Source organism: Balaenoptera physalus (assembly GCF_965194825.1).
Source record: "Balaenoptera physalus genome assembly, chromosome: 2".
Taxonomy (NCBI): domain Eukaryota; kingdom Metazoa; phylum Chordata; class Mammalia; order Artiodactyla; family Balaenopteridae; genus Balaenoptera; species Balaenoptera physalus.
In genome coordinates, this window is record NC_138883.1 from 175,675,086 (window position 1) to 175,702,043 (window position 26,958).

Consider the following 26,958-nt stretch of genomic DNA (forward strand, 5'->3'; position numbering starts at 1 on the left):
CAGCTTGATCTGATTTACATTTATCTAACATTCTACCCGACAACAGCAGAAAACAACTTATTTTCACATATACACAAAAAAATTCACCGAGTAGATGATTTTTGAACCTAAAACAGATTTCATTAAAATTAAAATGATTGAAAGTATACAAAGTATATTCTCTGATTAACGTGGAATTAAAGTATAAATTAAAAGCAGAAAAAGATCTAGAAAGTCTCCCATACATTTAGAACTTTAAAAACTCACTGCTACATAACCCATGGGTCAAATAGGAAATCACCCAAAAAGTTAGAAAATATTTTGATTCACATGAAAAGAAAAATACAAGTCAAAATTTGTGGATGCAGATAAACTGGTGCTTAAAGGGAAATGTATACTATCAAATGATTCAATTAGAACAGATATAAAAATATGTATTTTTACCATATATAAAAAGAATGATCTAAACTTCCACCTTAAGAAACTAGGAAAAAGTAAACCCAAAGCAATCAGAAGGAAGGAAATAATAAATATAAGAGAAGAAATTTTTTTAAAAAATAGAGAACAGAAAAACAATTAAGAAAATCAATGAGACATAAAGCTGTCTTGTAGAAAAGATCAATAAAATTTTAAAACCCCTAGTCAGACTAATCAAGAGAAAAAGAAAGGATGCAGAACTTGTTAATATGAGGAACAAATAAGAAGTGTCATTATAGAACCCACAAACATTCAAAGGGTAATGAGAAAATATGAATAACATCTTTATGCCAATAAAACTGATAGCTAAACTGAAATGGACAAATTCTTTGAAAAACACCAACTATCAAAGTTTAAGAAGAAATAGAAAACCTGCATAGTCCCATATCAATTAAAGAAATTGAACTGATGCTTAAAAGCTTTCCCACAAAGAAAACTCCTGACCCACTAATGAATTCTTACAAATATTTATGATATAAGTATTACTAATTCTATAGAAACTCCTTCCAAAAATAGAACAGGAGGAAACACTTCCCAACACCTGCCCTCACTTTATGAAGCCAGCATTCCCGTAATCTATAAATCAAGTTAAGATAAATTATACCTTAAGAAAGTTAACTTAATTTAATTTTTTAAAATGGAAGTATAGTTGATTTATCATGCTGTGGTAGTTTCAGGTGTACAGCAAAGTGATTCAGATATATATATGTGTGTGTGTGTATATATATATATATATTCTTTTTCAGGTTCTTTTCCCATATGGGTTATTATAAAATATTGAGTAGAGTTCCCTGTGCTATACAGTGGGTCCTTGTTCTTTATCTATTTTACATATAGTAGTGTGTATATGTCAATCGCAGATTCCTGATATATCCCTTCCCCTCCCCCTTTTTACCTTCCCTTTGGTAACCATAAGTTTGTTTGTCTATGTCTGTGAGTCTATTTCTGTTTTGTAAATAAGTTCATTTGTATCATTTTTTTTTAGATTCCACACATAAGTGATATCATATAATATTTTTCTCTGTCTGACTTACTTCACTTAGTATGATGATCTCTAGGTCCATCCATGTTGCTGCAAATGGCATTATTTCATTCAAGAAAGTTAATTTAAAAAGAAAAAAAATGTTTTGAGTAATGAAATGGTTACTAGGTTTGGTTAGGTTTGGTAGGATTTATCTAAAAAAAACCTAAAGTAAGAGAAGCTTAAGCAATATAAATGCTTCTCTCTGCCTCACTTAAAAGAAGTCTGAAAGTAGGCAATCCAGAGCTGGTATGATGGTTTTATGGTACCATCAATGGCCCCGGTGCTTTTTTTATGCTCATTCAACCTCAGCAAGTGGCTTTCCTATGGCCTCCCTGTCTAAAACCTCCACTCATGGTTTAACCAATATATCCACAATCTGGTCAGCAGGAAAAGAAAGGAAATCAAAGCACTTCTCTCCCTTTTATGGGTACATCCCAGAAATTCTTCACCCACTTTTCTTACGGTCAACAGAATGCAGCCCCGTAGTTGCATGTAGCTGCTAGAGGAAGTACTGTATATAGTCTTTTACTCCAGGTGCCAATGTGTCCAGCTAAAAACAGGGGTTCCATAAAAAGGAGGTATGGGCAACTAGCAATCTCAGCTACAAATAAGCTGACTACTGTGAATGTGTAAATTCAGGTGCTTTTCTTGATAGAGCAGGTCTCATTTTCTATAGTCCCACAACACATGAACATACGTGTGTGTGCCTCCCATAAAGAAGTGAAGATGGTTTGAAAAGAAAAGGCAGGAGAGGCCAAAGGCTTTGCTTAGAAATAAGGTGTTCTTATCAAAAGAATGGGGCCATAGGAGAGCAAAAGAGTCAATTAGATATTTTTCATTATCATTATCTGCCTGCCCCCTCACCTCCCAACCCTATTTTCCTGCTGTACTGAATTTCTTCACCTTCCATCTTTGTATTTTCTATTCTTTTTGCCTGGAACATTTTCCCCTGATCTTTTCAAGTTCTTCCCAAATTATTTTTCACTCATATTCATCATACTTTATCCATATGTTGCCTAATCTACTGTGTATTCAATAAGTACAGAAGCCATACCTTGTTCAATGCCAGTATCTCTGTTGCCCTGGATTATAGTGCACACGCGTGTGCGTGCACGTGCACACACACACACACACATACAATGACTTGGATTAATATCATTTCTGCTATTCACAGCAGGCCTAATTCTAGCAAGTACATGAATGTGGTCATCACAGCGCTTAAGCAATAGAAATATGTAAATCTGTTCCTCCAACCAGAAATGCAGCCTTAACCTGGGTGGCAGAGCTCTTTGAAGTCCACCAGACAGGCAACTGTGTTGAACTGAAAACAGGTCTTAGAGTTGGGCACGTGTTTAAGTCCTGCCACTCATCAGCTATTCAGGCTTGGTTAAGTCAGTCTTTGCTAGCTGTTCGTCAAAATTCACTCTCTTTTTCTTCTCAAGGCACCTGACTGGACTATGGTTCTCAGCTTGGCTTGTAGGTTTTTCATGGGATAGAGTTTTAGCCAGTAAAACATAATAAGTAGGAGAGATTTATACCACTTCCAAGCTTGGCCAATAAAAAATTTGCAAGCTCCACCATCTTCCACCATGTACGTTCCATGGCCACATTTTCAAAACAGTGGATCGTAACTCAGGACTTGGTTCCTAAATGTCAGCATGAAGCAGAAGCTCCTTCTGATGGTGAACAGCTACCCAACATCAAAGGAATGCATTTCTTGTCCCCTAATCCACTAAATAACTAGGGCTTATTTGTTACCGCAATGTGACCTGTCCTGATACCTACTTCATAGATGAGATGATATACATAAAACCTTAGCACAGAGCCTGGCACCTTGTATGTAAACCAAAGTACCAGTTGTTATAATTATGATTTGGATGAGAAATTAGTCAAATCATAAATGAATGTGCTTTAGAAACTAGAAAGTGCTATACAGTATTGGATATTCCAGACCTCTGTCTCCTGGGTGATTTTAAGAACTCATGAAATCTTATTACTTCTGTGAAGCCTTTATTTTGGAAGTGAAGTTAAGCTTTCCTTGACCACTTCAGTATCTCAGTTGTATACACTGAGATTCACTATACACATGCACACACACAACCCTCTTATACGGGATGTGCTTGCAACTTTATATACTTTTTTTCCCCCACATCTTTATTGGAGTATAGTTGCTTTACAGTGTTGTTACAATGTTAGTTTCTGTTGTACAATAAAGTGAATCAGTTATATGTATACATATATCCCCATATCTCCTCCCTCTTGCGTCTCCCTCCCACCCTCCCTATCCCACACCTCTAGGTCATCACAAAGCACCGAGCTGATCTCCCTGTGCCATGTGGCTGCTTCCCACTAGCTATCTATTTTACATTTGGTAGTGTATATATGTCAATGCTACTTTAAATACTTTTAAGTAACAATCTGTAATTCAAGGAATTCATTTTATAGCATACATTTCCAAAAAGCAAATGTATAACTTAGTGGAATTATCATACCAAGTTAGGCCAGTGGCTGATACAGGTATATCCTTATGAAAATGCTGTTAATAATGGTGGAGATCCAGAACCGTGAATGAGGTGAAAAATGATTTACTAAGTAAGATAAGAAATCACACTGGTGCATATCTGTCCTAAAGAACTCTTACTCCAAGGTCTTAAATACAATCACAAATCTACAAATCTACAAGCAAGAGAGGAGAAGTAAAGTAATTATAATCACTGGTTCTTCTACTTAACAGGGGAAAAAAACACCCCAACTCTTTTAAACTTCTGGCTTCCTTGGCCAAAGTTTCTTACCAGCCTCTGTTCTCATTTTAGAGCATTAATAATGCCCAGAATATGCCTGTCCATTACAAAGACTAATGAGCATACCGGAGTTCAGGTACAGCTTGAACAAATTAGTCATCTGCATTTAAATGCCTTGGCTGATGATTGTACATCCATTATTACTGGGGTGCATCTGCATACCTTTTAACATTGAAAAGAATTAGGCTTTCCGTATCAAATTTTAGCTTTTATCTGTGGCTTTTAAGTACTGCACAAGCCAAGGTAGGTTACAAACAAATAATAGACTTGACCATAATAGAAAACATCCACCATAAGTTTCCCAAGCATTTATCCCTTTATATTTATTCTGACATTGTTCCCTTTTTCAAGTAGGGGTAACATTGTGTTACTTTTTACTTGAAAACTTTTACAAGTCGACTAGAATCTGAATGGGCACATTATATTGTGTTACTGCTCAATGCAGGCTAATTAAATGAGAGCAGGTTATAAGGGAAGAATTAATATAATCCTTTCAGGGGAGTCGTGATTAGGTAAATGTCTTTGTATGTTAAAATTTGCAAAGTTATATGCTATGTTTTAAGGCATGTGAAGACAGATTATTCATTCATTCACTCATTCATTTGTGCAACAGGAGTTTTCAGGCTCCAACTAAGTGCCAGACACCATGCTGGATGGGGGATGATAAAATGAGTAAGACCCAATCGGCTGCCCCCAAGGAACTCTGTCTCATGGCAGAGAGAAACATAAAAACAAAGAGTTGAGTATCATAAATTAATGAAATGAATAAAATATACTCTATCACATTTGAACCTTTAATTCAAACTTGGCTTGGCTATAAGTATTAGCATTATTTTAAATGATTTTCAAGGTTGTTTTGCTGTTTTGTGGTCTCCGCAAAAAAAAAAAAAAAAATCTGATGGAAGATAAAATTTAACTTCCCAAATGGTCGTAATTGAAAGCGAATGCACAGATATTTAAGTATACTATAAGAAATCAAACATGTCATGGGGAAACACTGTTTCAGCAAACCTGGCATTTTTTAAAACAGTGTTAGAATTCATCTGTCATTCATTCATTCAAGAATGTATTCATTGGTTTCTAAGTGCTTACTAACTAGACTTTAAGCTCCAAGATTTCTGGTTTTTGTTGTCTGTGCTCATCCAGTGGCAACAGTGGAAGCTTGATATATGCTTGATTGAATGGATATTGAAAGAATTCAGGGGGAACGGCCAGATTCTGAGTGTGCCCTGGTGAATAAGCATGGCTCCTGTCCCCACAGAGCTTACACTCTAATCTAGAACCAGATTTAACGTTATCCCTAGTCTTTAATGCTCTTAGGAGAGATTTAAACACTCTCTTAAGAAAACTGAACAGTTTCATTAGATGAATGGACCTAGAAGAGTGATGCCATCGGCGAATTGTGGAACTAAAATAAAATAATGACTTCAAAACTTTAAATACAATGTCTTTTCCACTTTTGTATGTACATACATGCATATATATATATATATATATATATATATATATACATACATATATATACACATGGAAAAGCACTGCTGATTGCTTTTTTTTTTTTTTATTTTTTAACAAATCTTAGCCAGGGTTTTGGGAAGGCTATTAGCCATGGCTACAAAGCAGAGGGTGCCCCCTTCCCTGGCTGGCTGGCCACCCACCCACATCCTAAACAACAGCTTCCCAGCTCCCCTGTCTGTTGCTTTTCAAAATGTGACTTTTATTATTATCGTCATTGTTGTTAACCAATTTCTCACTGCTTCTGTTTAACACTCAGGTTTTTCCCCCTATTTTGGAAATATGTATGTATGTATGTATGTATGTATTTTTCTTCCATTTTTATTGCGATTTAATTGAAATGCAACACTGCATAAGTTTAAGGTGTACAGCATAATGATGCGAGTTACATACTCCATGAAATGATGATCACAATAAGTTTAGTGAATATCCATCATCTCGTATAGATACAAAATTTTAAAAACAGGAAAAAAATTTTCCTTGTGATGAGAACTCTTAGGATTTACCCTCCCGACAACTTTCGTATATAACAACAGACAGCAGTGTTCATTACATTTATCACACTGTACATTACATCCCTAGTACTTAGATATCTTATAGCTGGGAGTTTTCACCTTTGACTGCCTTCAGCTAACCCTCTGGTAACCCCACATCTAGTCTCTTATTCTGTGAGTTTGTTTTTGAGGCTTCAGTCACACTTAAGTAAAAATGACAATTTTAACCCCGAAGATTAAGAAAATCAATGACATTTTGGATATGCCTAACCAACACCTGTTCTTGAAGCCTGACTCAAATCACTGTATGATGGCGGTGGATGCGTTTATCTCTGAGAAGAACAAGCACTGTATCCCATAATAATTTAATACACCGTGGCAAAATATAAAAGGCAGCTGAAGCCTATGGTAGTAAATTTCGGTATGTATATTTCAGTTTCCAGAAGTGTCTACATTCAGTGGTTACAAAACCACACTGATGCCGGGAAAACTTGTTCTACAGAAAGTTCCACTGTAGTAAAAGTTGTTGAAATACGAGCTACCCTGTAATACAAAAAATACGTCGTATTAGGAATAGCTGAACGTTATGCCGTAAAGGGAACATTCTTGCTACGGCTGCTACTCTCTTATCAAGAGTTCAGAATCCTAAGGAAATGCTTACACGTCCAAAATGGGATATTAAGACTTCTCAACTCTACAGAAAAAGTGAAGAAGCAGTTGGCAAAGATGAAGACAACCCGGAGCCATAAAGGGAAAAGTTCGGATTTGGAAGTGGGTCGATTTGGACCCAGGAGCCCAGGCCAGCTGCAGACTCGGGCGGGACCGCAATGCTCGGGTCAGCAGCGGCGTTTCTCTGCTGGCTCCTCGTTACCGCCGCCGTCCAGGGGCTCCAGCGGTCGATGGGGATGGGAGGTCCTCTGCAGACACTTGCTCCCCGGGGCCGCCCGAGGCCTTGACAGATTTCGGGCGTGCAGGGGAGGAGCGGAGCCTCCCGGGTCTCCCAGGCGAGCGACCTGTTCCCGCCCGCGGGCTCGTGGGGGAGCCGAGGGGCTGGAGCTCGGCCGCCGGAGAAAGGAAGCCCCCGGGCGCGAGGCCTGGCTTTCGCGGCTTTGAAAACTTTCCAGCGCGCGTGCCACGGCGACGCGCAGCGGCTGCGCCGGGGCCCCGGCGGCCCGCGCCTCCCGCGGGCAACTTTTCGGCCTTTCGGTGGCCTGTCACTCTCGCCGGCCGACGCGCCTCCCCCTGGGCTCGCGCGGCCGGAGCGCCCTCCCTCTCGGCGAGGACCTGCCCCGGCGCCGGCGGCTCCAGTGCCCGCTCGGCGCTCGCCCTGCCCGCGCCCCCCGCCGCCCGGCTCCCCCGCGCCTCGCTCGCAACCTGGCCCGGCCGCGCCCCGCGCCCTGAGCGCCGCGAGCCCCGGGCGGCCCCTGCAGCGGGGGGCGGGGAACGGAGGAGGGGACCCGCCGCCGGGGGCCGGCTGCTGGCTCCCGGCCGACCGCTCGCCAATGGTCCAGAGCGACCTGTCCAAGTCGCCTCCCACAGCGGCGGCGGCGGTGGCGCAAGAGATCCCGATGGACCTGCCGGAGAACGCGGCTCCCGCGGGGGCGCTCGGAGCGGCCGCACAGGTAGCGAGAGCGCCGCGCCCGCCCCTTTCTTTGTGAGCCGCCCGGGCGCCGAGCTCCGTCTCTCCCGGCGCCGCCTCTGCCCGGATCCCTCGCCCGGCCGCTCGCTCCGGCCTGGGTCTCCTCCTCCGCCGCCTTCTCCTCCCCCCGCGCGTGGCCACCCGCTTCTCCCCTGCGGGCGCCGGCGCCCCTGCCCCTCTCCGCCTTCCTCCCCCACCCCGCCCCCCCTCCGCCCCGGGCTCTTCTCCGGCTTCCATTTTCCTCGGCTTCCCCGAAGCCCGAGGGAGGGAAGGGGCGGGGGAGACCTCGGGGTCCTCGGAGGCTGCCGCGGCCAGCCCTCGTCGCCCCTTCCCGGGAGAGGCACATGGAGAGCCATGGACCAGGCGAGCGGACTGGACCTGCTCAAGATCGTGAGTGCGGGGCGGGGGCCGGGAGGGGCTCGGCTTCCGCAGCTCCGCTCCGACGCCGACCCCGCCGGACCGGCTGTGAGCCGGGGTGGGAGTGGGGGGCGTGGGAGGGGACGCTCCGCCCCTGCCTCCCCCGTGACCCGCCTCGGCACCTGGGCGTTGCGCCGCGCGGCCGGCTCCGCTCCCCTCGTGGCCCTGGCCAAGGCTCGCCTGGACCCCTCGGCCCCTGCCGAAGAGAGCGCGCTGGGGACGCGAAAAGTTTTTATTTTTCCCTTGGCCCTGCAATGTGAGCCGTGTCGGGGAGCTCCGGGACCACCTTCCCCTCCGACGAGTGTTAGCGGTTTCTGGGGAGATTCCGGTTTGCTGCTCGTCGTGAAATAGGAGATGTGAGTTGCAGGCGCTGGGCACGGATAAGGTGGCTTTTACGGAAGGCTTTGGCAGGTACCGTTTGGATTGCAGACGCCTCCAGTTCTCAGCGGTAAGGAGTCTCTCAACTTCTATCCTAGCAGGGAAACGACTTGAGACTCCTAACGGTGGGCTGCTTGGCGAGCCGTGGTGAAGAGGGTACGGTTACCTTTCAGGCATCACTTTTTGGAGAAGCGTGTCTTCTTTGCTTAGTGATATTGCCTTGTTGATTTCAAGCCTCCGTTTGCTAGATTGGAAATTGTGGGAAGATTATGTAGCTTTATATTTATGTAAAACTTCTAAATACATAATTTATATATTTTATATTTGTATATGCTCGAGAGAGCGTGTTAGTCTTATTTACTGTAGTTCCGGGGGCAGGAGTGGGCCACAGTGATGATAAAATGTTTTGCTGCTTTGTTGTTTTGATAGGTGGTAGAAATCGACTGCTTTAGCTATTTTGGTACTGTTAATAATGTTGGTCCTGGTGGCATGATCTTGGAGCTTTGTTGAACTTTCTTTTACCACTGGGAGTTAAGAGTGCAGACTTAAAACACATCATTCATTTTGAGTTGAGACGGAGAAAAATGTAGAAGGCAATCACTTGTATCATCAGAAATCCATATCTTTCATAGAGGAATTCCTTTCTTTCCTAGAGGTAAAACAGCTAGATTTTAGTCAGCCTCGGGCTGTTTGGCTGCACAAGCCCAGTGGGGTCATGTAACTAACCACCTACATTTCCATCTAGCCTCTGCCAGAGGACCTGAATTCTTACCAACCCCTGTCACGTTTGTTCTAGACTCCTGATTTTATCTAGATACTCACCGGGTTAGATGAGAGAGAGAGAAGTGCACTCAGGGACTTCCGTTATTCTAGGATGAAGGTCTTGAATACTGATAGAGGAAAGGACTTTTAAACCCTCTTTTCTCTTTGATCTTCCTTCAAGGGTTTTTGGGGTTTTGTTTTGTTTTGCGTTTTTATTCTTATGATAAAAATAGAGTTCCTGAATTCCTGGAGATCAAAGTTAGGGCAGACAGAAAGCATGACGGCATTCAGATAAGAGATACTAATTTACTTCGTGATTTATGTAGTTAAACGTAAGGCAACAAGTATTTGTGATGCAGCTGTCACACGGAAATGATTCAGATACAAGAAGACACACTTTCTGCCTTCAAAGAACGTACTTTCCAGTAGCTGCAAGGGTGACAAATGGATGACAGTCATACGGCATGGGACGCTAAGAGAAGTACTGAATCTTAGATGGTTGCAAAGGAGTCGAGAACACAAGTACTCCCTTTGGAGTAATCTGGAAGGGCTTCATGCAAGAAGCGGCGTTTGAGAAGGGATTTGAAGGATGGGTCAGATTTCAACAGATTTTTCAGAGAGATGGTGAGGAGCTCTTCAGGATGCCAAGTCACAGCAGTTAGAAGTCTGATACGTTTGTAATCCCTAGTTTGGAAAGAGCGTGGACAGGTACAGATTGGGTATAATCAAGCAGAAGTCTGACAGCTTGTGGCAATTTGAGGCCACATCTTGGAGGCTTTGGAACCTGCAATGTATTGAAAACCAGAGAACCTTGGAAGGGGTTCAGGGAAGGAGCAGTATAAGAGCTCATGGGGAAGAGTCTCCTGGGAGTGTTCTGTAAGGTAGTTTGGAGTCTTGGAAGTCTAGAGGTGGAGCTGCCAGAACGGAATTGATGTAACAGTTTGGACAAGAGGTAATAAGGTCTAAACTGAAAAGAGAGAAAAGGTAATAGATAGGGCAGGACTACAGATGGACACATTCCAGAGACCCAGGCCACAGGAATTGGAAGTGATGGAATGAGAGAGGGAGGGAGGAATGCGTATTAGAAGCAGGTACGAGGTATAAATATTCAGCTGCATCAGCGTCTATCTCCTTGCTCTCTCTACCTTCCAAAAATGAAAGCAATTTTCCTTGAATCGTGTTCATATCACAGCCATTATTTGAGGGAAACATTGCCTTGTTTATTTGAGATCTAATAAATCATGACATCACAGCGCAGTGAAAACTTGGCAAGGCATCTCTTCCATGTCTCTGGGCAGGCCAGGCCAGCAGTAAAACGGCCTGAGAAAAAAAGGCTGTCTCTGGAGCATCTCTCTGTTTTGTGACACCAAGTCATAGTAATTCTCCTGAGAAATGGGATTTTCATTTGCAAACAGTGTCTCTCAGCAATCATGGGTTTTAAGAATCTTTTCTCTTTCACCTCTGGGGTACATTGGGAGTCCTATATGAGCAATGCAAAAGATGGAGCTTCACAGACTGCCCGTTGTTCTTTTTTATGTCAAAAATCCTGCCTAGGGAGGGGGCACACTCATACACTCCAACCCCTTCCTCCCAGCACACGGTCATAAACAAAACAGATCTATTTCCTACATGAGAAGTGAGTGACAATCTAACTGCAAATTCCTGAAAGTTCAGATCTAAACAAATTGCATCCCTCTTTTTAGGTAACCTGTTGAACAGTTTCAGTGCAAACTTTGACACAGTCTGCCTCCAAAGTCAAGGTGCTAACTGAACGCTGTCCCTCCAAAGCTCCAAGTCTGTACTGTCCACCACGGTAGCCACTAGTCACATGTGGCTTCTGAGCACTCGAAATGTGGCTAGTCTGAACTGAGATGTGCTATAAATATAAAATACACATTTTAAAATACATAAAAATACAGGTAAAATAAGTACACAGATTACAGATCAAGTAAAAATGCAGATAAGATAAAAATATAAAATACGGATTTCAGAGACGTCGTAGGAAACAAAGAATATTCTGCATGTCATGAGTACTCTTACATCAACTGTGCGTCACAATGATAATATTTTTGATATGTTAGGTTAAGTCAGATACACTATTACAATTCATTTGACCTGTTGCCTTTTACCTTTTTCACAGAGCTACTACAAAATTCCTCTTATGTATGTGACTTCTATTTCTATTGGACAGCATTAGTCTAAAGTACAGCCCTGGGAATTCTCCAGGGAGTTGGACAGAGCTGGATGGAGGCTGGGTGGCTGCAAAATCCGGGTGAGAGGAACTGAGTCTAGGATGGCAGCAGAGGAGGAAAGGAGTGAGAAGGAGAGCAGTATCTCAGCACTTCAGGCCTTAAAGAGATGGTAACCAGCACCTGCCATCGCACCTGGAGGTGAACAGACAGTAAGCAGACGGCCTGTTTGTTTTGCTCCTGGCAGCAGCCTGAACCGTGGAGCCAGGCGCTTTATCTGAAAAGAGCAGCAGCCCTCCCCCCAGGTCAATACCACTTTCCAGAAACTTTGCCAGACCCTTTCGAGGTCCAATTCCATCTTTGTGGTCTCTCAGCATAATGGACATGGGTACTGGGCTTTATGTTTTGCTGCACCCTTCGCTCCTGACCCCCCCATCACTTGCCTCTTCAGTGGGATTTTGTTCTGGGATTTTGCCCGGGAGAAATGTTAAAACCTGCTCGGCAGAATTTCCGAGTGTGTTTTAAAATGCGAGACGTAATATCTGACGATTTGAGTGATTGGAGGTTTAGTTGGCCGTGCGGTTTTATGTTCCTGTTCTTTTTTGTCTTTCCTTTTGTGTAAAGAATTAGCTTACCTGCTGCTCTACTTGATTGCATTGAATTATGCAGTCTGTAGGCTCGATCCTTTCAAGAGAAGCTGAGCAAAATATGTTAACCCTGGGGGGGGTGGGTGGGTAGGGGGTGGCCCTCTTTGGTTCTGTGACCATGGGGACATATCTCTATCCTACCGAGAGTCTATGGCACACACGGACTTTCTCAATAACAGGGAGTTCAGGTTAATTATGACACCTTCATTAAGTGACTGGGTCTGTCTTAGAATTCTTTCCAAAACTGGCTGGAGGTATAGATTGTGAAAAAGGCAAGCCTGGCCCCTGGGCATCTCCCGCCCTGGCCTCGTCCCCCCTCCCTTCTCTACCTGCCAGACCCCCAAAAGAGCGCTATTTATGCTGCTTCTTGAGTCCTTTCTGCTTTTGTGTAAACTGATCCACATAGAGAACTTGCTGTATTCCCCTCTTTCTAGGGAAGGAATCTCAGTGACTTCTCCCCTAGTGAAAGATCTGACAGCCTCGTTCACACTAAACTTGATAAATGAGGACATTTCATGTCTAATTCCTCTCCATTTAGTTTCGGCTTCCTTCGCTTCTGACTCTAAAATGAGGAAAGTCTGCAGTTCGAAGGGATAAATATCAATGAATGCTGATCAAGAGGGATAGAAATTAATTTCAGGCATCAGCCTTATGCTCATGGGGAGCAATTCATAGGTAGGAGAACTGTCACCTTATTCATCAACCACAGAAGTGACATTTTTAAAGCTGCCCCCAGGGGCCGCCAAGCCAACTTTGTGTGCAAGGCTGGGCTGAAGTCTCCACTTAACTGGCAACTTCTGTAATTAACTATTACCGTCTACTTCAGTCATACAGAAAGTAGATTTCAACTCCCTGTGGAAGTGTGACCATTTATCTGCTGATTTTTAAGATTACAGTCCAATTTGAAAAGTATTTAGTATCAAAGAAGACAGTCATTCACATGAAACTGATATTAACATCAGGATGAATGGTGGAGCTCTTTTTAATAAGTCATTTATATATTTGTGGCAATTTCTTAAATTTCTTTCTAGTTTCTGAAATCTTACTTAACTTGGCTGATGTTTTAGGAGAAGTAAAGGAATTCAAACGTATGGTTTTCTTTTTTCCTATTTGCTGTGGTGACTTCACTGGTTTTTTATTAAGCTGTATATAACCAAGAGGCAATTGAGGGGGAATTAGTGACTTTTCACACTGTGTTCCACAAGGATGTAGGGGTCTGCATATATCATGGATAGTATTATGGGTTACACTTAGCCCTCTGGACACACCCCCTGTTTCTTCTTCCTTTTACTTCCTGAAACTCTGGCTCTAATTATTAATTGTTTCATATATCAGATGTTTATATACTTAGTGTTGTAAAAAAAAATTTTAGAAACCCCATTAGTCGTAAAAGTAGCTGCATTTGAAGTAGCCAATTAAGAAAACTATACTTCTTTTCCACATTTAGGCAACTAAATATTTGAATACTTAATCTTTCCTGTCTTTTATTGTTTGGGTGAGGGTTGGCATTCACTTTTTTTTTTTTTTTTTAATTCCTTCGTATGAAACGCTCTGGTCCTTATTTTCCAGAATTTTGAATAACTAATACACAAGTCATTTTAGTCAGATGGACTTAATTTTAAATATGCATGGAATTAAAGGCAACTTCATTTGGTAATGGTGGTATAAATTCTCACCAACCTTTTTTAAAGTACATAAAAATGGACTATTAACTTTGCAGAAGTTGCTTTAACTTTGCTTCTTCTTGATCCTGGATATTGTTATAAAAAGTAACTAGTCATTGAGGTGTCACTTGACAGTTAAATTTTTTTTACAAAGGAGATTATAAGAGAGAAATTACTGCTGAAATTAGTAAATAGAACAGAGGTGTAATTAAGCATATCTATTTTGGTTTTAAATAAATATATATAATGAATAAGAATTTGCTTTAACACCGTTAAGCAGAAACGCTTTGAATAAATCATCCCTCCTACATTTCAGTGATTGAAGAACAAGATATTTTTTCTCAAAACTATCACCAGTTTGTGTGCAGTTCAGTATGCCATCATTTTTTTCTGTTTCTTAGCACGGTTGAAACCTGTAATACTCCAATGTAGACACATTGCGTTGGTAGCTAAGTGCACCTGAAACAATGTTTGTGAACAGTGTTCCCAGGGGCCTGGAAAAATTAAAGTGACTTTTTAAATGTGTCTCATTTTTTGCAGAGAACTGCAGCCTCCCCTGGGACTGGCTGTCTTAAATATTGTGTGGTTCTCACAGTGGCTGCCGGGCAATGTCTGCAGCCATGAAAAAGTTTATACTCCAAAGCAGCTGGAATAGTAAAAACATACTTTTTTTTAGTATGTTTATTTTTATTTTTATTTATAAAAATTTATTTTTATTTATATTTATTTTTACTAGTAAAAACATTCAGATTAAAAATCCGAAATAAATGATAATGATGGAATTTCAAAGAAGCTTTTTCCATCCATGTCCAAATGATGCTGGCAGGACACGGGGATATTGGGATGAGAGAATATTTCGTCTTTGTTCTCGAAAATAATTTATGCTCCGAATGAAGATACGTAGTGTATTTGACACAGATTTGCCCTCACCTTCCCCCAAGGAAACATGTTAGGCCTTGAAAATGCTTTCCAGGTAATAAGTATTTTTCCATATGGAATAATATAAAAAAGTTTTTTTTTTTATTTTAAGGAAACTTTCAGACTTTAAACGTTGTAGGCCTTGGAAGACACATTTGTCTAAACCTTTCTGTAAAAATTGGAAAAGGAAGAACATTGTTGAAAGAATGCTATTTTTCAACAGTTTACGGAATAATGTTTACAGAAGTAAGAAGAATATGCTGTTACGTGAAGAGAACCTTGTATTATGAAAGCCCAGCCTAGATTGTCTTTCCTTTTATGAAGCCGAGTTAATTAAATGCCATGGAAACACATTTGTATTATATAAATCCCTTCGATACTTGGAAGAGAACAAACATATTTAAGACAAATTTTTGCTTTAAAATTATACCACCCCTCTCACTGATTGCAGATTCATCTAAATTGCTCACAACACAAATGTTTGTAAGAGATTTCGGCTTGCCTAAGTGCTACGTATATTATGGTTTATAAGATATTTCCATTTTAATGAAAACCATATGAATGTATAAAATATAACAAAAGTCTCATTTTTAAAATCTAGACATGGTGCTTTTCAAAAAAGCAAACTTTGTAAATTCTGATCATCTAATGAAGTCTCTCTGGGCCTAATCCCTCTAAACACGTTATACATTTTAGCACAGTTTTTCTCCACTCTTCTCACTCTTATGTGGGTATCACTTTTTAAAATATTATTTTGAGCCCTTACCGTGTGCTAGGTCTTATACTAAATGCTATAAATACATTCCTTCATTTAATACCTAAAACCACCCTGGGAGGCAAGCCTTAATATCCCCATTTTTAAGGTCAGCTATAGTAGGATTCCCGCCTGTGTATATTTATCTGGAAAGCTCGGTGTTGAGCTATTTTTTACTTATATTTTAATGTGTAGTTTTCTCAGTAACTTTATCCATGCCTAGAATTAACCATAGATGAATGCATAGTTTAGTCTTAGTGCTGCCCTCAGTGTAAGCTGTAGGTATATTAGAAGAAGCAAGTTCATTTGTAGATGTTGGTGCTTGGCCCTAACCTATTACTGAGACAAATTGTCTTACCTTTAACATCCTGTTCTTAAATGCTTTCTTCTTCTTCTTCTTCTTCTTATTACTATTCCATAAAATTTATTTTTTGCCTTCTCAGCAAAATAATTAAGTGGTTAAAAAGCAAGCTTTTTGGATAAACAACAGGGTCCTACTGTCTAGCACGGGGAACTATGTTCAGTATCCTCTGATAAACCATCATGGAAAAGAATATGAAAAAGAATATGTATATGTATAACTGAGTCACTTTGCTGTATAGCAGAAATCAACACAATGTTGTAAATCGACTATACTTCAATAAAAAAAAAAAAAAAAATCTGTGCTGAAAACCGTGCTTTTCCAGAGCAGTTCCTCAGAGCTATCTGAGAGGCTGTCTTTCAGGCTCTAGTCCTCAGGTTGGCTCAAATAAAACTCTTTTCTACTCCTATTAATAATAATAAAAAAAAAACCCACAATCTTTTCACTTCATATTCAAACATTACAACAATGGGCCAGAGAATTGTACAAAGTATTTTAATTTTGTGTAATTCGCTACCACTTCTATAGCTGTTTCAACATCTCTCAAAACATTCTCTAGATCCATCCAATAATGTGAAGAATTGGCACCGGGCTTCATTCATATTCCATCTAGATCACTCTATCCATCCATCTATCTATCTATCAACTATCTATCTATCCATCTATCTATCATCTATCTCTCAACTATCTAATCTATCATCTATCAACTATCTAATCTGTCTATCTACCTATGTAAAGGTAATCAGAATTCATACTGTAAAATGTTCCTCAGCCACCACGTGCAAGGACCACCCCAGTATAGGAATACCTGTGGAATTACAAATTAAGACATGAAAAGAAGCAAAAGCTGGCTGTTCAGCACCACTGGGAACAGTACTTCGTTATGCACGAATCTGCTGCCTTTGTGCTCTCTGAAGGGTTCTGACCAGTTACTCTCCTCTCTCAGTACAACTGCCACAGTCCCTCCTGCACAGAAATGCTTAGTTTTTTTAATGCCTTATCTTTAGTGGCCTTTGCCTCTTAACCACAGATATGCTAACAGAGAGCATAAATTGTTTTAATTCACCAGTTATGGATTGCTTTTTCCAGAAACTTCTCCTCCCTATCAACTCACTGATTTGAAATAAATATTTGTGATTCCACCAATAACTTTTTAAAAATTTTATTTTATTGAAGTATAGTTGACTTACAATGTTGCGTTTATTTCCACTCTATAGCAAAGTGACTCAGACATATATATACATTCTTTTTCATATTCTTTTCCATGACGGTTTATCCCAGGAGATTGGATATAGTTCCCTGTGCTAGACAGTAGGACCTTGTTGTTGATCCATCCTACATATAATAGTTTGCCTCTGCTAATCCCAAACTCCCACTCCATCCCTCCCCCACCCCTCTCACCCCCCACAACCACAAGTCTGTTCTCCATGTCTGTGAGTCTGTTTCTGTTTCGTAGATAAGTTCATTGTATCATATTTTAGATTCCACATATAAGTGATATCATATGGTCACCAATGACTTTATAATCATGCTCATATGACAATCCATTCTTTGTCTTGATCTAGAACATTGTCTAGAGCTAGGTCTAGATTCCTGTGTGGGAGTCTAATAATAATCTCATTTGTCTTTTTGTTTTCTTTTTTGTAGTCATATGGAAAAGGAGCCAGAAGGAAAAACAGATTTAAAGGATCCGATGGGAGCACTTCTTCTGACACTACCTCAAATAGTTTCGTTCGTCAGGTAAGGGGGCTCTTAAATTCATGGTTTGGCGAAGTCTATGAAAATGAATTCACTTTTGGTTTTTTTAGAGGTGGTCTTACAGCGTCATCCCTATGATTTATATAGTATTATTGTACTTGCTTTTAGTCGAAGTGAAAGTTGTGCCGTTGAATGTCCTAATTAATATATTTAAATTTTAAGTGAGACCGTATGTGTCATAATTACACTCTTTCCCGGCAAGTTGGGGAAAGAGAAACGCAAACTTCATTACAAAGGATTTCTTCAGAACAGCATGAATGAACCCCAGGAGGAATGATTCCAGGCTTGGGGGGTTTGCGGGGGGGTGGAGGTAGGGAGACAGGCGGTGGGCGTCCGTACCACCAGCGGTAAAGTTGAGATACTGGTCTTCCTCCAGCTGGAGTTTTCTTCTTCCCACCTGGGGCTTGTATTGTAAAAGAGAAGATTGGCTCTGCTCTTGAAACGGTCGAGGCTACGAAGGTCAAATAGAGCACATGGTATCTTGGAGGCATAACTGAAACTGCTTTGGAGACAGAGCCTTCGTCTTAGTTAAGGTGGATTCCTGCCCAGGAGTTTGGAACTGCCCCCTAGGCGGTGTCAGGATCGCTGACATGGAAACGCTGCCATCCACGGTTACAGAAAGGACTTTCATTCCCAGAGGAAGAGCACAGGCAGCCAGATCTCTAAGGATAATAGGTTACAGGTGAGGCTGAAGTCTCATCAGGTGCGGGTGTCTTCATCTGATGCTTCTGGGTGGAGAGGAAATGGGGGAGGAGCGCGCTGGAGAGAACCTGCTTTCCCGGCTGAAGGACCACCCCCTTCTGGCTAGCAGGCTCGTAAATCATCCCTGGTCTGTGAGCACTGGCTCCTCGAGACGATGGCTGGCCACTGCAAGGGCTGCTCCCGCCCTGCTGGAAAGGAAGCCATTTTCCCCACTGCTTTGGGGGTCCTTTCCCCTCGTCTCTGCCCCCAGTTAGTTAGCAGCAGTTCAGCCCACACGTGTCGACCTGTAGGATCCGTGAGGATCTTGTCCTTGGCTCGTGGCTGCCTCCTTCCACTTTCCCAACACAGACGAACGATGGTCCGTCTCCAGCCGTCCATTGCCTCCTCGCAACATCAAGGGCGCCAACGGTAAGTCTGGGTAACTTGCAGGAAAAACGTTGGTTGTGGTCTCTGCTCGTTGGGATTGTTTCGGTTGTGGAAAGGTGGAAAAAGACAGCTGGTTAAGAAGGAGAGGAGCTTTTGTTTGGCTAAGAGACATTTGGAAAGAGAAAGGAAGATGAAGCCGCGGGAGGGCCCACCCTGGAGCCATGTTCTGATGGTGGCAGAGGAGCTGGGAGGGGTGCGAGGGGCACTAAAGGTGTGTGCGTGGGCCTGAGCTTGTCGCGGGCAGAATTCAGGCATCAGGGTCCTGGGTCTGAGTGAAGAGCCTTGAGAAATAGTGACTTAGCTTAGGTGAGCCTCTTAAAGGAAGGTCGCTCAAGGCCTTTCCCATTTCAAGCTTCCATATTTATTCTGCCTCTGGGACCGGGAGATTGACCCTGGGGAGTCGTCATGTCAGGATTGAACGCTGGAGTATCTGAAGCAGAAACAAGTAAGCTTTTTAGGACACATAGAGACTGCAGCAAAGCCACACAAAATGACAGGCAGCTGGTTGAAACTGCGTGGAAAGAAAAACCGCCATGTTTCAAGTGAGCAAGATATTGTGATAGAAATAAATTAGGGCTCATTGAGCTCTGTAAAAATGTCTTTTAAAGGCAGTCGCCGGGTGCCATTTTCCAATTGTCTTGTTGGCTGTGAATTCTCCTGTCCTGGAGTTTTGATAACTTAATCCGGAAGGTTAGGAGGGATTACTACACTGTGTATGGTAACTGGAATTTGTTTTTCCTTGTCATAATTTCCTTCTGACTTTGTGTTCTTGGTGACGTATGAGATTCTGTGTGTGAAACACAGTTATAAATGATAAAGAGAGCTAGGAAACGGCTTACTATCAATTTAGATATATATTGCCATGTTTTGGCATGTCAGAAGACTGAAAAAAATCTATCCTAAAAGTCTGTCTCCTTGAAATAAAGGTCCATCTCCTTGAAACAAAAACCCAGCTCGTTGAATCTCAGTATAATGAGGTGCTTGCTGTGGCCTGGATTTGGGGTTCTGATTATACAGGCATCATGAACCCTGAAGTGCCAGCTTGTTTCTATCACAGAAGGAAAACCAGAGTCTTTGGCAAGAAGGCTGAGTCAAACACCGTATTTTTCCTTTGGTAATTTAATCTCTATTCTGTTAGAACCACATTCATATTTTGCTACCATCTGAAAAATAAGCAAAAGCCACTATGGCATAGCTAAATATTTAATAGATTATGGTTTCATCAGAGGATCTGCAGAAATGCGGGGTAGGTAGTAACAATAAGTATATGTTAGATTAAATCATTTGAAAGCACTCCTTTTGAACTTTTTTTATCATCAGTAATTGTTTTGTTAAACAGGTGACGTGCATCTGTATATATTACTTGTCTGTGGCTAGGGCATGTGTATAATTGGTATTGGAATGGTGTTTGGTCCATATCACTGGGTTCTGTTTAAAAATATAATTAGATTTTATTTCTGCCCTTGAATTAAAAATACTTTCCATATAATTTTGAAAATCTTAGACTTACATTTTCACAAACTGTATATTATTAAGACTTTTTAAACTTGGTCCTTTTAGGTGGTCTTAATAATAATGAGATTTAAGTATTTTAGAGGTTGAAAATGTGAACAGTTTACATAAAGAGAAGGAATTTTAATTTTTTTAATAACCAAGAGAGTTTGTTATAGATCGAATTGGGGACCCTTCCCAAATCCATATGTTGAAGCCCTAACCCCCAATGTGACTGTACTTGGAGATAGGGTCTTTAAAGAGGTAGTTAAGGTTAAATGAGGTCATAAGAATGGGGCCCTAATCTCGTAGAACCAGTGTCCCTACAAAGAAGAGACACCAAGAATGTGCATGCACAAAAAAATAGGCCATTGAGAGGATAGGGGGGAGAAGATAGCTGGCCCCAAGCCAAGGAGAGAGGTCTCACCAGGAACCAACCCTGCCAGCACCATGGCCTTGGACTTCAAGCCTCCAGACTGTGAGAAAATATATTTCTGTTATTCTATTACAGCAGCCCTAGTAAACTAATACAGATATGTACACAATTGGGCTTGGAAGTAGGCCAATTTTTTTAATTTTTAAAATATTCTTGGGAATTCCCTGGTGGTCCAGTGGTTAGGACTCCACACTTTAACTGCCAAGGGCCAGGGTTCAGTCCCTGGTTGGGGAACTAAGATCCCACAAGCTGTGTGACATGGTCTAAAATAAAATAAAATAAAATAAACAAATAAACATTCTTATTGATATATAACATATATGCTGAAAAATGCACAAATTATAAAGTGTTCAGTCTGATGAGATTTCACAAAGTAAACACTCCTATATAACCAACCGCCAGGTCAAGAAATAGGTATTACCAGCACCTGAGGTGCCCCCTTTGACCCTTGCCAATCATTACTCCCTCCTTCCTCACTAAAGGTAACCAACCACTATCCCTACTTCTGAGACCATAAATTCACTTGGCCTGTTATGCAGATTTTATAGAAATGGAATCATTTTATGTCTGAATTCTTTCACTCATCCTTACCATTGTTATATTCATCTATGTTGTATGTTTCAGTAACTGGTTCATTTTCTTTGCTGGACAGCCTTCCATTGGGTGAACATACCACAACTGATTTATCTCCCTACTGTTGCTAGACATTGAGTTGTTTCCAGTTGGGTTTATTGAGAGCCATGCTGTGACATGCATTCTTGTGTCTACCTGTGGTCTACACATGAATGCAGTTTTTGTTCAATGAATAGAGTGGAACGCTGGGTCATGTGTTCAAGTCAAGTAAACACTGCAGAACACTTTTCCAAAGTGGTGAACTAGTTTTTACTCCCTCAAGCAGTGGAGAACAGTTTTAGTTGTTTCATAGCTTTGCCCACACTTGGTATTGTCGATGGTTTTTCATTTCAGTGGTTCTTATGACAGTGTAGTCAGAACTTATTGTGGTATTAATATCCATTTCCCTGATAACTAAGCTACAGTTTACCTGTGGCTGGATCTAGGGAGCATTGTGTGATATATAATATATATATTTATAAGTGTATATATATTATATAAAATATATAATATGTATGTAAATTTAGACTCTGAAAGATCTTATGATATGAAAGTATTTTATTACTCTCTATGGTAAATAGCCCATTAGTCATTGTAATTTGGCCTATGACTATTTGTTGGAAAATTATATCATAACTACAGGTTGGAATATGTTGGAACATACTGAATCCATTAGAACATGAGCATGAGTGAAGGCTACAAGTAAAAAGGTAAAAGGCATGGTTTTATTTTTTTCCAAACTTTTGGCTGTGTATTTCTAGCCATCATGTGTTTGTGTCGCTCTAACTAATTCTTTCGGAAGATTCATTAGTCTTAAGGAAAGATTGCTTACAGATATGTTTCTCCTTTAGGCCCTCAAGCGGGACAACAGCTGCTGTAAAAGAACTTTTGTATTCTAGATCAAGGTTCCATTTTGGTAGTTGACCAGTTCACTGTAAGCTAACCAAGTAACCCATCTTCTGGTTCTTCACATCGTCAGTCAGTGGTATTTCAGAGATGGGGATGAGAGAATGCCTTCCCTCGTGAGCTTAGTTAATTTCCCCCAGGACGTGGTTTCCATACCGGAGCTCAGGGGAGGGGCTGAGTTCTGACCAGCAAGTGATGCGTCACGGCCACGGTCCACGGGGATTGCTGGCTGCGCGCGGCAGATATTCACGCGGCTTCCCATGGATGGGCTGTGGGAAACCAGCTTGCTGTTGGTCCTACTCTCCGTAAGGTTGTTGCGAAGTCACAGCCTAGCTCACCTCGTATATCAGCTACTTCAAAGACAGAACTTATTTTTGGAAACGGCAAGGAGGAGCCTAAATTAGAAAGGAAGTTCATTGTGGTTTATCTGTTTGCTTTTAAAGTCTCGTTCCTTTATGTTGCGCTTAAAATGTCACCTAGATGCAATATAGGTTCACTACATACTGAACTTAGAATTTCCCTAGTTCTTTTTTATGTGAATTAGGATGTTAGGAGATTTATTTCAAAGGTTTTTCTTCAAGAAGCAGCGTAGTGAAAAGAGCCTGGACGCTGAGGCCAGTCTACCTGCGTCTGGGTTCTGCCTCTGCCGTTTATTTATTAGTTGACTCTTGGACAAGTGATGTCATCTCTCTGTACCTCCATTTCAGCAGCATCTGCGAAATAGTGGCCACCTCAAAAGTTGGTCGTAAGGATTACATGAGTTAAAACTTGTAAATTGCTTAGAATGGTACCCGCTACCTAGTTAATACTATTTAAGAGTGTGTTATTCTTACTTATAAATATCATTGCCTATTTAGAACATTAGTTAAAACCTGAATAAGAAGTAGACCATGGCAGAGGAAGTAACAATCATGGTTATTGACTGTTATGGTTACTTGCTGTATCTTCTGTCTGTGGCTCCATTTTACAGATGAGACCATTAAGACACAGAGCAGTAACTTGTCCACAGTCACACAACAGGTAAAGTTGGAGTCAGAATTTGAATCCAGGGGGCTGACTAGATCCTTGCTGTCCTGGGTTATGCTGCACTCCTTTGTAACAAATGCCATGAATAAATGAAAATCAATTTCACATGTTTAGTTCTTTCAGCTAAGAAAGACTTGGAGAAAGACTCCAACCAGTGTTTTTAGGACAAACACAAAGTTATTCTTTTAACTTCCTTCCTTGTAGGAAGGTGAGGATGTCTTTAGCGCTGACAGTTTTCCCTAGCATCGTGATTTTAAAAAGAAAACATTAAGTTATCCGTTCTTTACTTCTTTCGTCAGAAGTTACTCAGATTCCCAGTTGGTGTCACCATTTTAGCAGACTCTGTCGCTGTTATTGGTCCTGAGAAGTAGAGAAGTATAATTGGAACAGTGTTTATTTTTTCCTTTCTCCCGTGAAAGTCAAAGAAACACAAACTTTTTGGAATTGTGAAAGTCCTTTTTTTCTTTTTTTTTTTTTAAATAAACTTGGAAGTGAACTCAAGTCTGCATCACCTGCAGTGTCACACTGGTTGGTTTCGAGGTTTGACTGACGCTGATGTTGGCCCATGAATCTGGGTGAAGTTAGACATGTATACACAGCACCTGGGTTTAACATCAGACCCCTTTAGAAATGATGTTTTGGTTCATTAGGGCTTGCGCTTTGTAAATAGGCACTTTAATTTTAATTTATTGAGGGGTGGAAAGTGTTAAACATGACTTATAGGCACCGTAATTAGAATTAATGAAGATTCTTGTTCAAATTGTTCATGTCCTAAAAGGTATTTAATACATCAGGCTGTGGTTATCTTGGATTTATTATTAAGATATGAAGATATCCAGGCTGTCTTTGATTGTAGTATAAATTCTTTGTAGTCTTTGGCTCTGTGCTGTGAACGGAGCTATCAATAAGAGAACTTCATTTCTCATAATAATAAACCTGGAAAGGCTACAGTTCTTAAAATCCTTTGCATTTCATGCCCGGCATAAATTTCTAGTTGATGAAGATAATTCAGTTTTCATAGAATTTAGCTCTTCCCCCCAAATTCATCCAAAGAAAGGGGGAAAAAAATCCCCGAGATTTGTTGTCAGACATGGAGAAGGAGAGAGACGAGGTGAACTAGATGTTTATTTTTGCACCAGTACCTAAGCAAGTAAATTAATTTACTGGAAGAAAACAGGAGGCTAGGATTAGCAAGGCCCACCTGGCATTGAAGGATAGAACATTTGTGCCGTTCTTTTCAGGAGATTGTGCAAGAACTGCTAACTGTATAAATTCTTTGATTCTGCCAAGGTCGGGGAAACTATGTACATCTGCAAAGAGCTGGTCATCAAAGTTAAAGCAGCTTGTGGGGTGCGGTGAGGGCAGTGTTGGTAACTGCTTTTCAGTCCCATTACTTCTCTCTTCTATCCTCCTCTCCTCTTCTCTCTCTTTTTTTTATTTCTTCATTTTCTTAAAGATTTGTTCTCCCTGGCTACGTGTATGTACCTGGCAGTATTCCTAAGATGAACACCAAATGCTAAGGGGATGACTGCCAGTTTGCTTTATTTAGATGATCCCACAGCCTGGCAGCTTTCATTCAGTGTTCAGGGTACCCCGTGATCTGAGCTCTCTTCTATGCTCTGCTGAGTGTAGCCAGGACTCACCAACTGTCTCCACTGATAATTTTGATAGGTCTCCCAGTGGTACCAGCTGGAGTCCTTTGTGCCGAAAGTTGAGCCTTAGAAATCAACAACTCTTCTTGGACTTTGCAAGCACCATTATTTTGGTGGGGTTCGCGGGGAAGAACTTTGCAACTGATCTGGGATTTTGCTCACCAATTTATGTTGCCATTGTCAGGAAGTAATCCTGTCGCGTCTAAGGGCTTCCAGGATACAAATCGGAATGACAAAATGGAATGAACCAAATATTTAACAGAAGGTTGCACGACACTTTTCAGAACATGGTATTCTAAACACATTCCATTGCTTTCCAGTACCATGTTCTCGGGGCTGCTTTTTTGGACCTTTTCTTCGTTCAGATTGGCTTTAAATACAAATGATTAATCACAGAGACACACAGTCTATTTTTTAGTTTTGTTTTGCAAAAGGCAGATTAAACTGTGATAATGATTACAGACTCCAGGCCTGCATAGACTGATATGTTTAAGGTTGGATAAATCTTTCAGCCCTTAAATACTGGCTTGTTGCCGTGTTAGGCTGTATTCGGCACAAACACAACTATAAATAATAATGCAGTAGATTTATTGCCACTGTGATTTCCTGTAAATGTCTTTCTATCTTATTAGGCATTCATTTAGATTTTGTGAATGGCAGAAACTTTTCTCAGTCCTCTGAAGAGCTCTTCTTAAATATATCAGTATAAAAATATCGAGCTCTTCAAAAAGTCCCTTCTTTCCATGGTGTAGGCTTTTACGTTACTGAGAATGTTTTACTTTTTTCTTTTAGTTGACATAAGTACTTTACAAAGTATTTTTTAAAAGTTCTACTTTGTACTTCACCATATCATGAGCTTTAACATGTCTTTTTGAACATACTTTTTGTAGGAGAACAAGGGCATGGTTATATACCAACCTTCCTCATTTTCAGATTGTTTTCATGTATTTGGAACACCTACCCTCTAAACTAGTTTTGATTAGGTTTCCTCATTATTAAAATAATTTTGGAGATGGATGCATTTTTTATCTTTGCCTACCTTTGTTCCACTGAGATAAAAAAATATCACTTTACAACCCAGAATCATTTCTGTAGGTGTTTTTAATTTTTAGACTCTCAGATATATTTCAAATTATAATATACTTTCCACTTATGCCCCATTTTCTTCCATTATTATTCGTCTTCTGCTTGGCCAATCCTTGCGAAGTCCTAGCTAAATTAGCCCCACTAAATTAATTGAAAACATACAGGTGATCTAATATGGAGTAATTAGTATGGCTAAGAAAATGGGGTTCCATTAAACAGTGAACTTCCAATAACTTTTCCGAGTCGTGCTGAAGTGAAGGTCAGTTACTTCCCTCCAGGTTAGCTGTTCACGTGTCTCAGGTCTTCACAGGCGTCATACCCAAGACATGGCCTGATCCAGCCAAGGAATAGTTCTCTCTTTCCTATTCTGTCTTTCATAGATGTAAATATCGTCAGCTTCTCTTTGTTCTCTATTAATTTGTTTCTGGAAATCTTCATGCCTGATGATTATCAGATGCTAAAGAAGTCCTTTTTGAGAGTTTGGCTGACGTCTCAGAAATATTTGCAATAGTTCAATTCAACAAGTATTCCCATCTTATCTCATCATTTTTCCACGTTCATGACCAAGCCTGTGTCTTTACCGCAAAGACCTGAGATGGAGAAAAGGAACGGTTTCTCCCATCCCTGCCCCAGATCTTATCATGATGCTTCCTTTCACCCTCTGCTTATTTATTTATTTATTTTTTTAGAGTTTTTATGAGTTTATTTGTAAAACATTTAGAATAGTGGTTCTCAACCGGGGTCAGTTTTGTTCCCCAGGAACATCTGGCAATGGCTGGAGATGTTGCTGGTTGTAACAGCTGGAGGAGGAATGCTACTGGCATTTATCCAGTGGGTGGAGTCC

At 40.9% G+C, this 26,958-nt stretch overlaps 1 protein-coding gene across 4 annotated transcripts in view; it reads left to right on the forward strand.

The window, feature by feature from the left end:
* Positions 1–7,720: 7,720 nt before the first annotated feature.
* The window catches only part of CACNB2 (calcium voltage-gated channel auxiliary subunit beta 2), a 410,393-nt gene continuing 391,155 nt past the window's right edge, over positions 7,721–26,958 (forward strand). For 2 of the 4 annotated variants that reach the window (XM_082452853.1, XM_082452855.1), the window contains exons 1-2: positions 7,721–7,912; positions 17,667–17,759. In XM_082452853.1, the coding sequence (XP_082308979.1) occupies positions 7,793–7,912; positions 17,667–17,759 (213 nt within the window). In that variant the 5' untranslated portion in view covers positions 7,721–7,792. Of the gene's footprint in view, positions 7,913–8,212; positions 8,320–17,666; positions 17,760–26,958 lie in introns of those variants that run through there. The other 2 variants (XM_082452854.1, XM_082452858.1) reach the window with 1 other exon arrangement.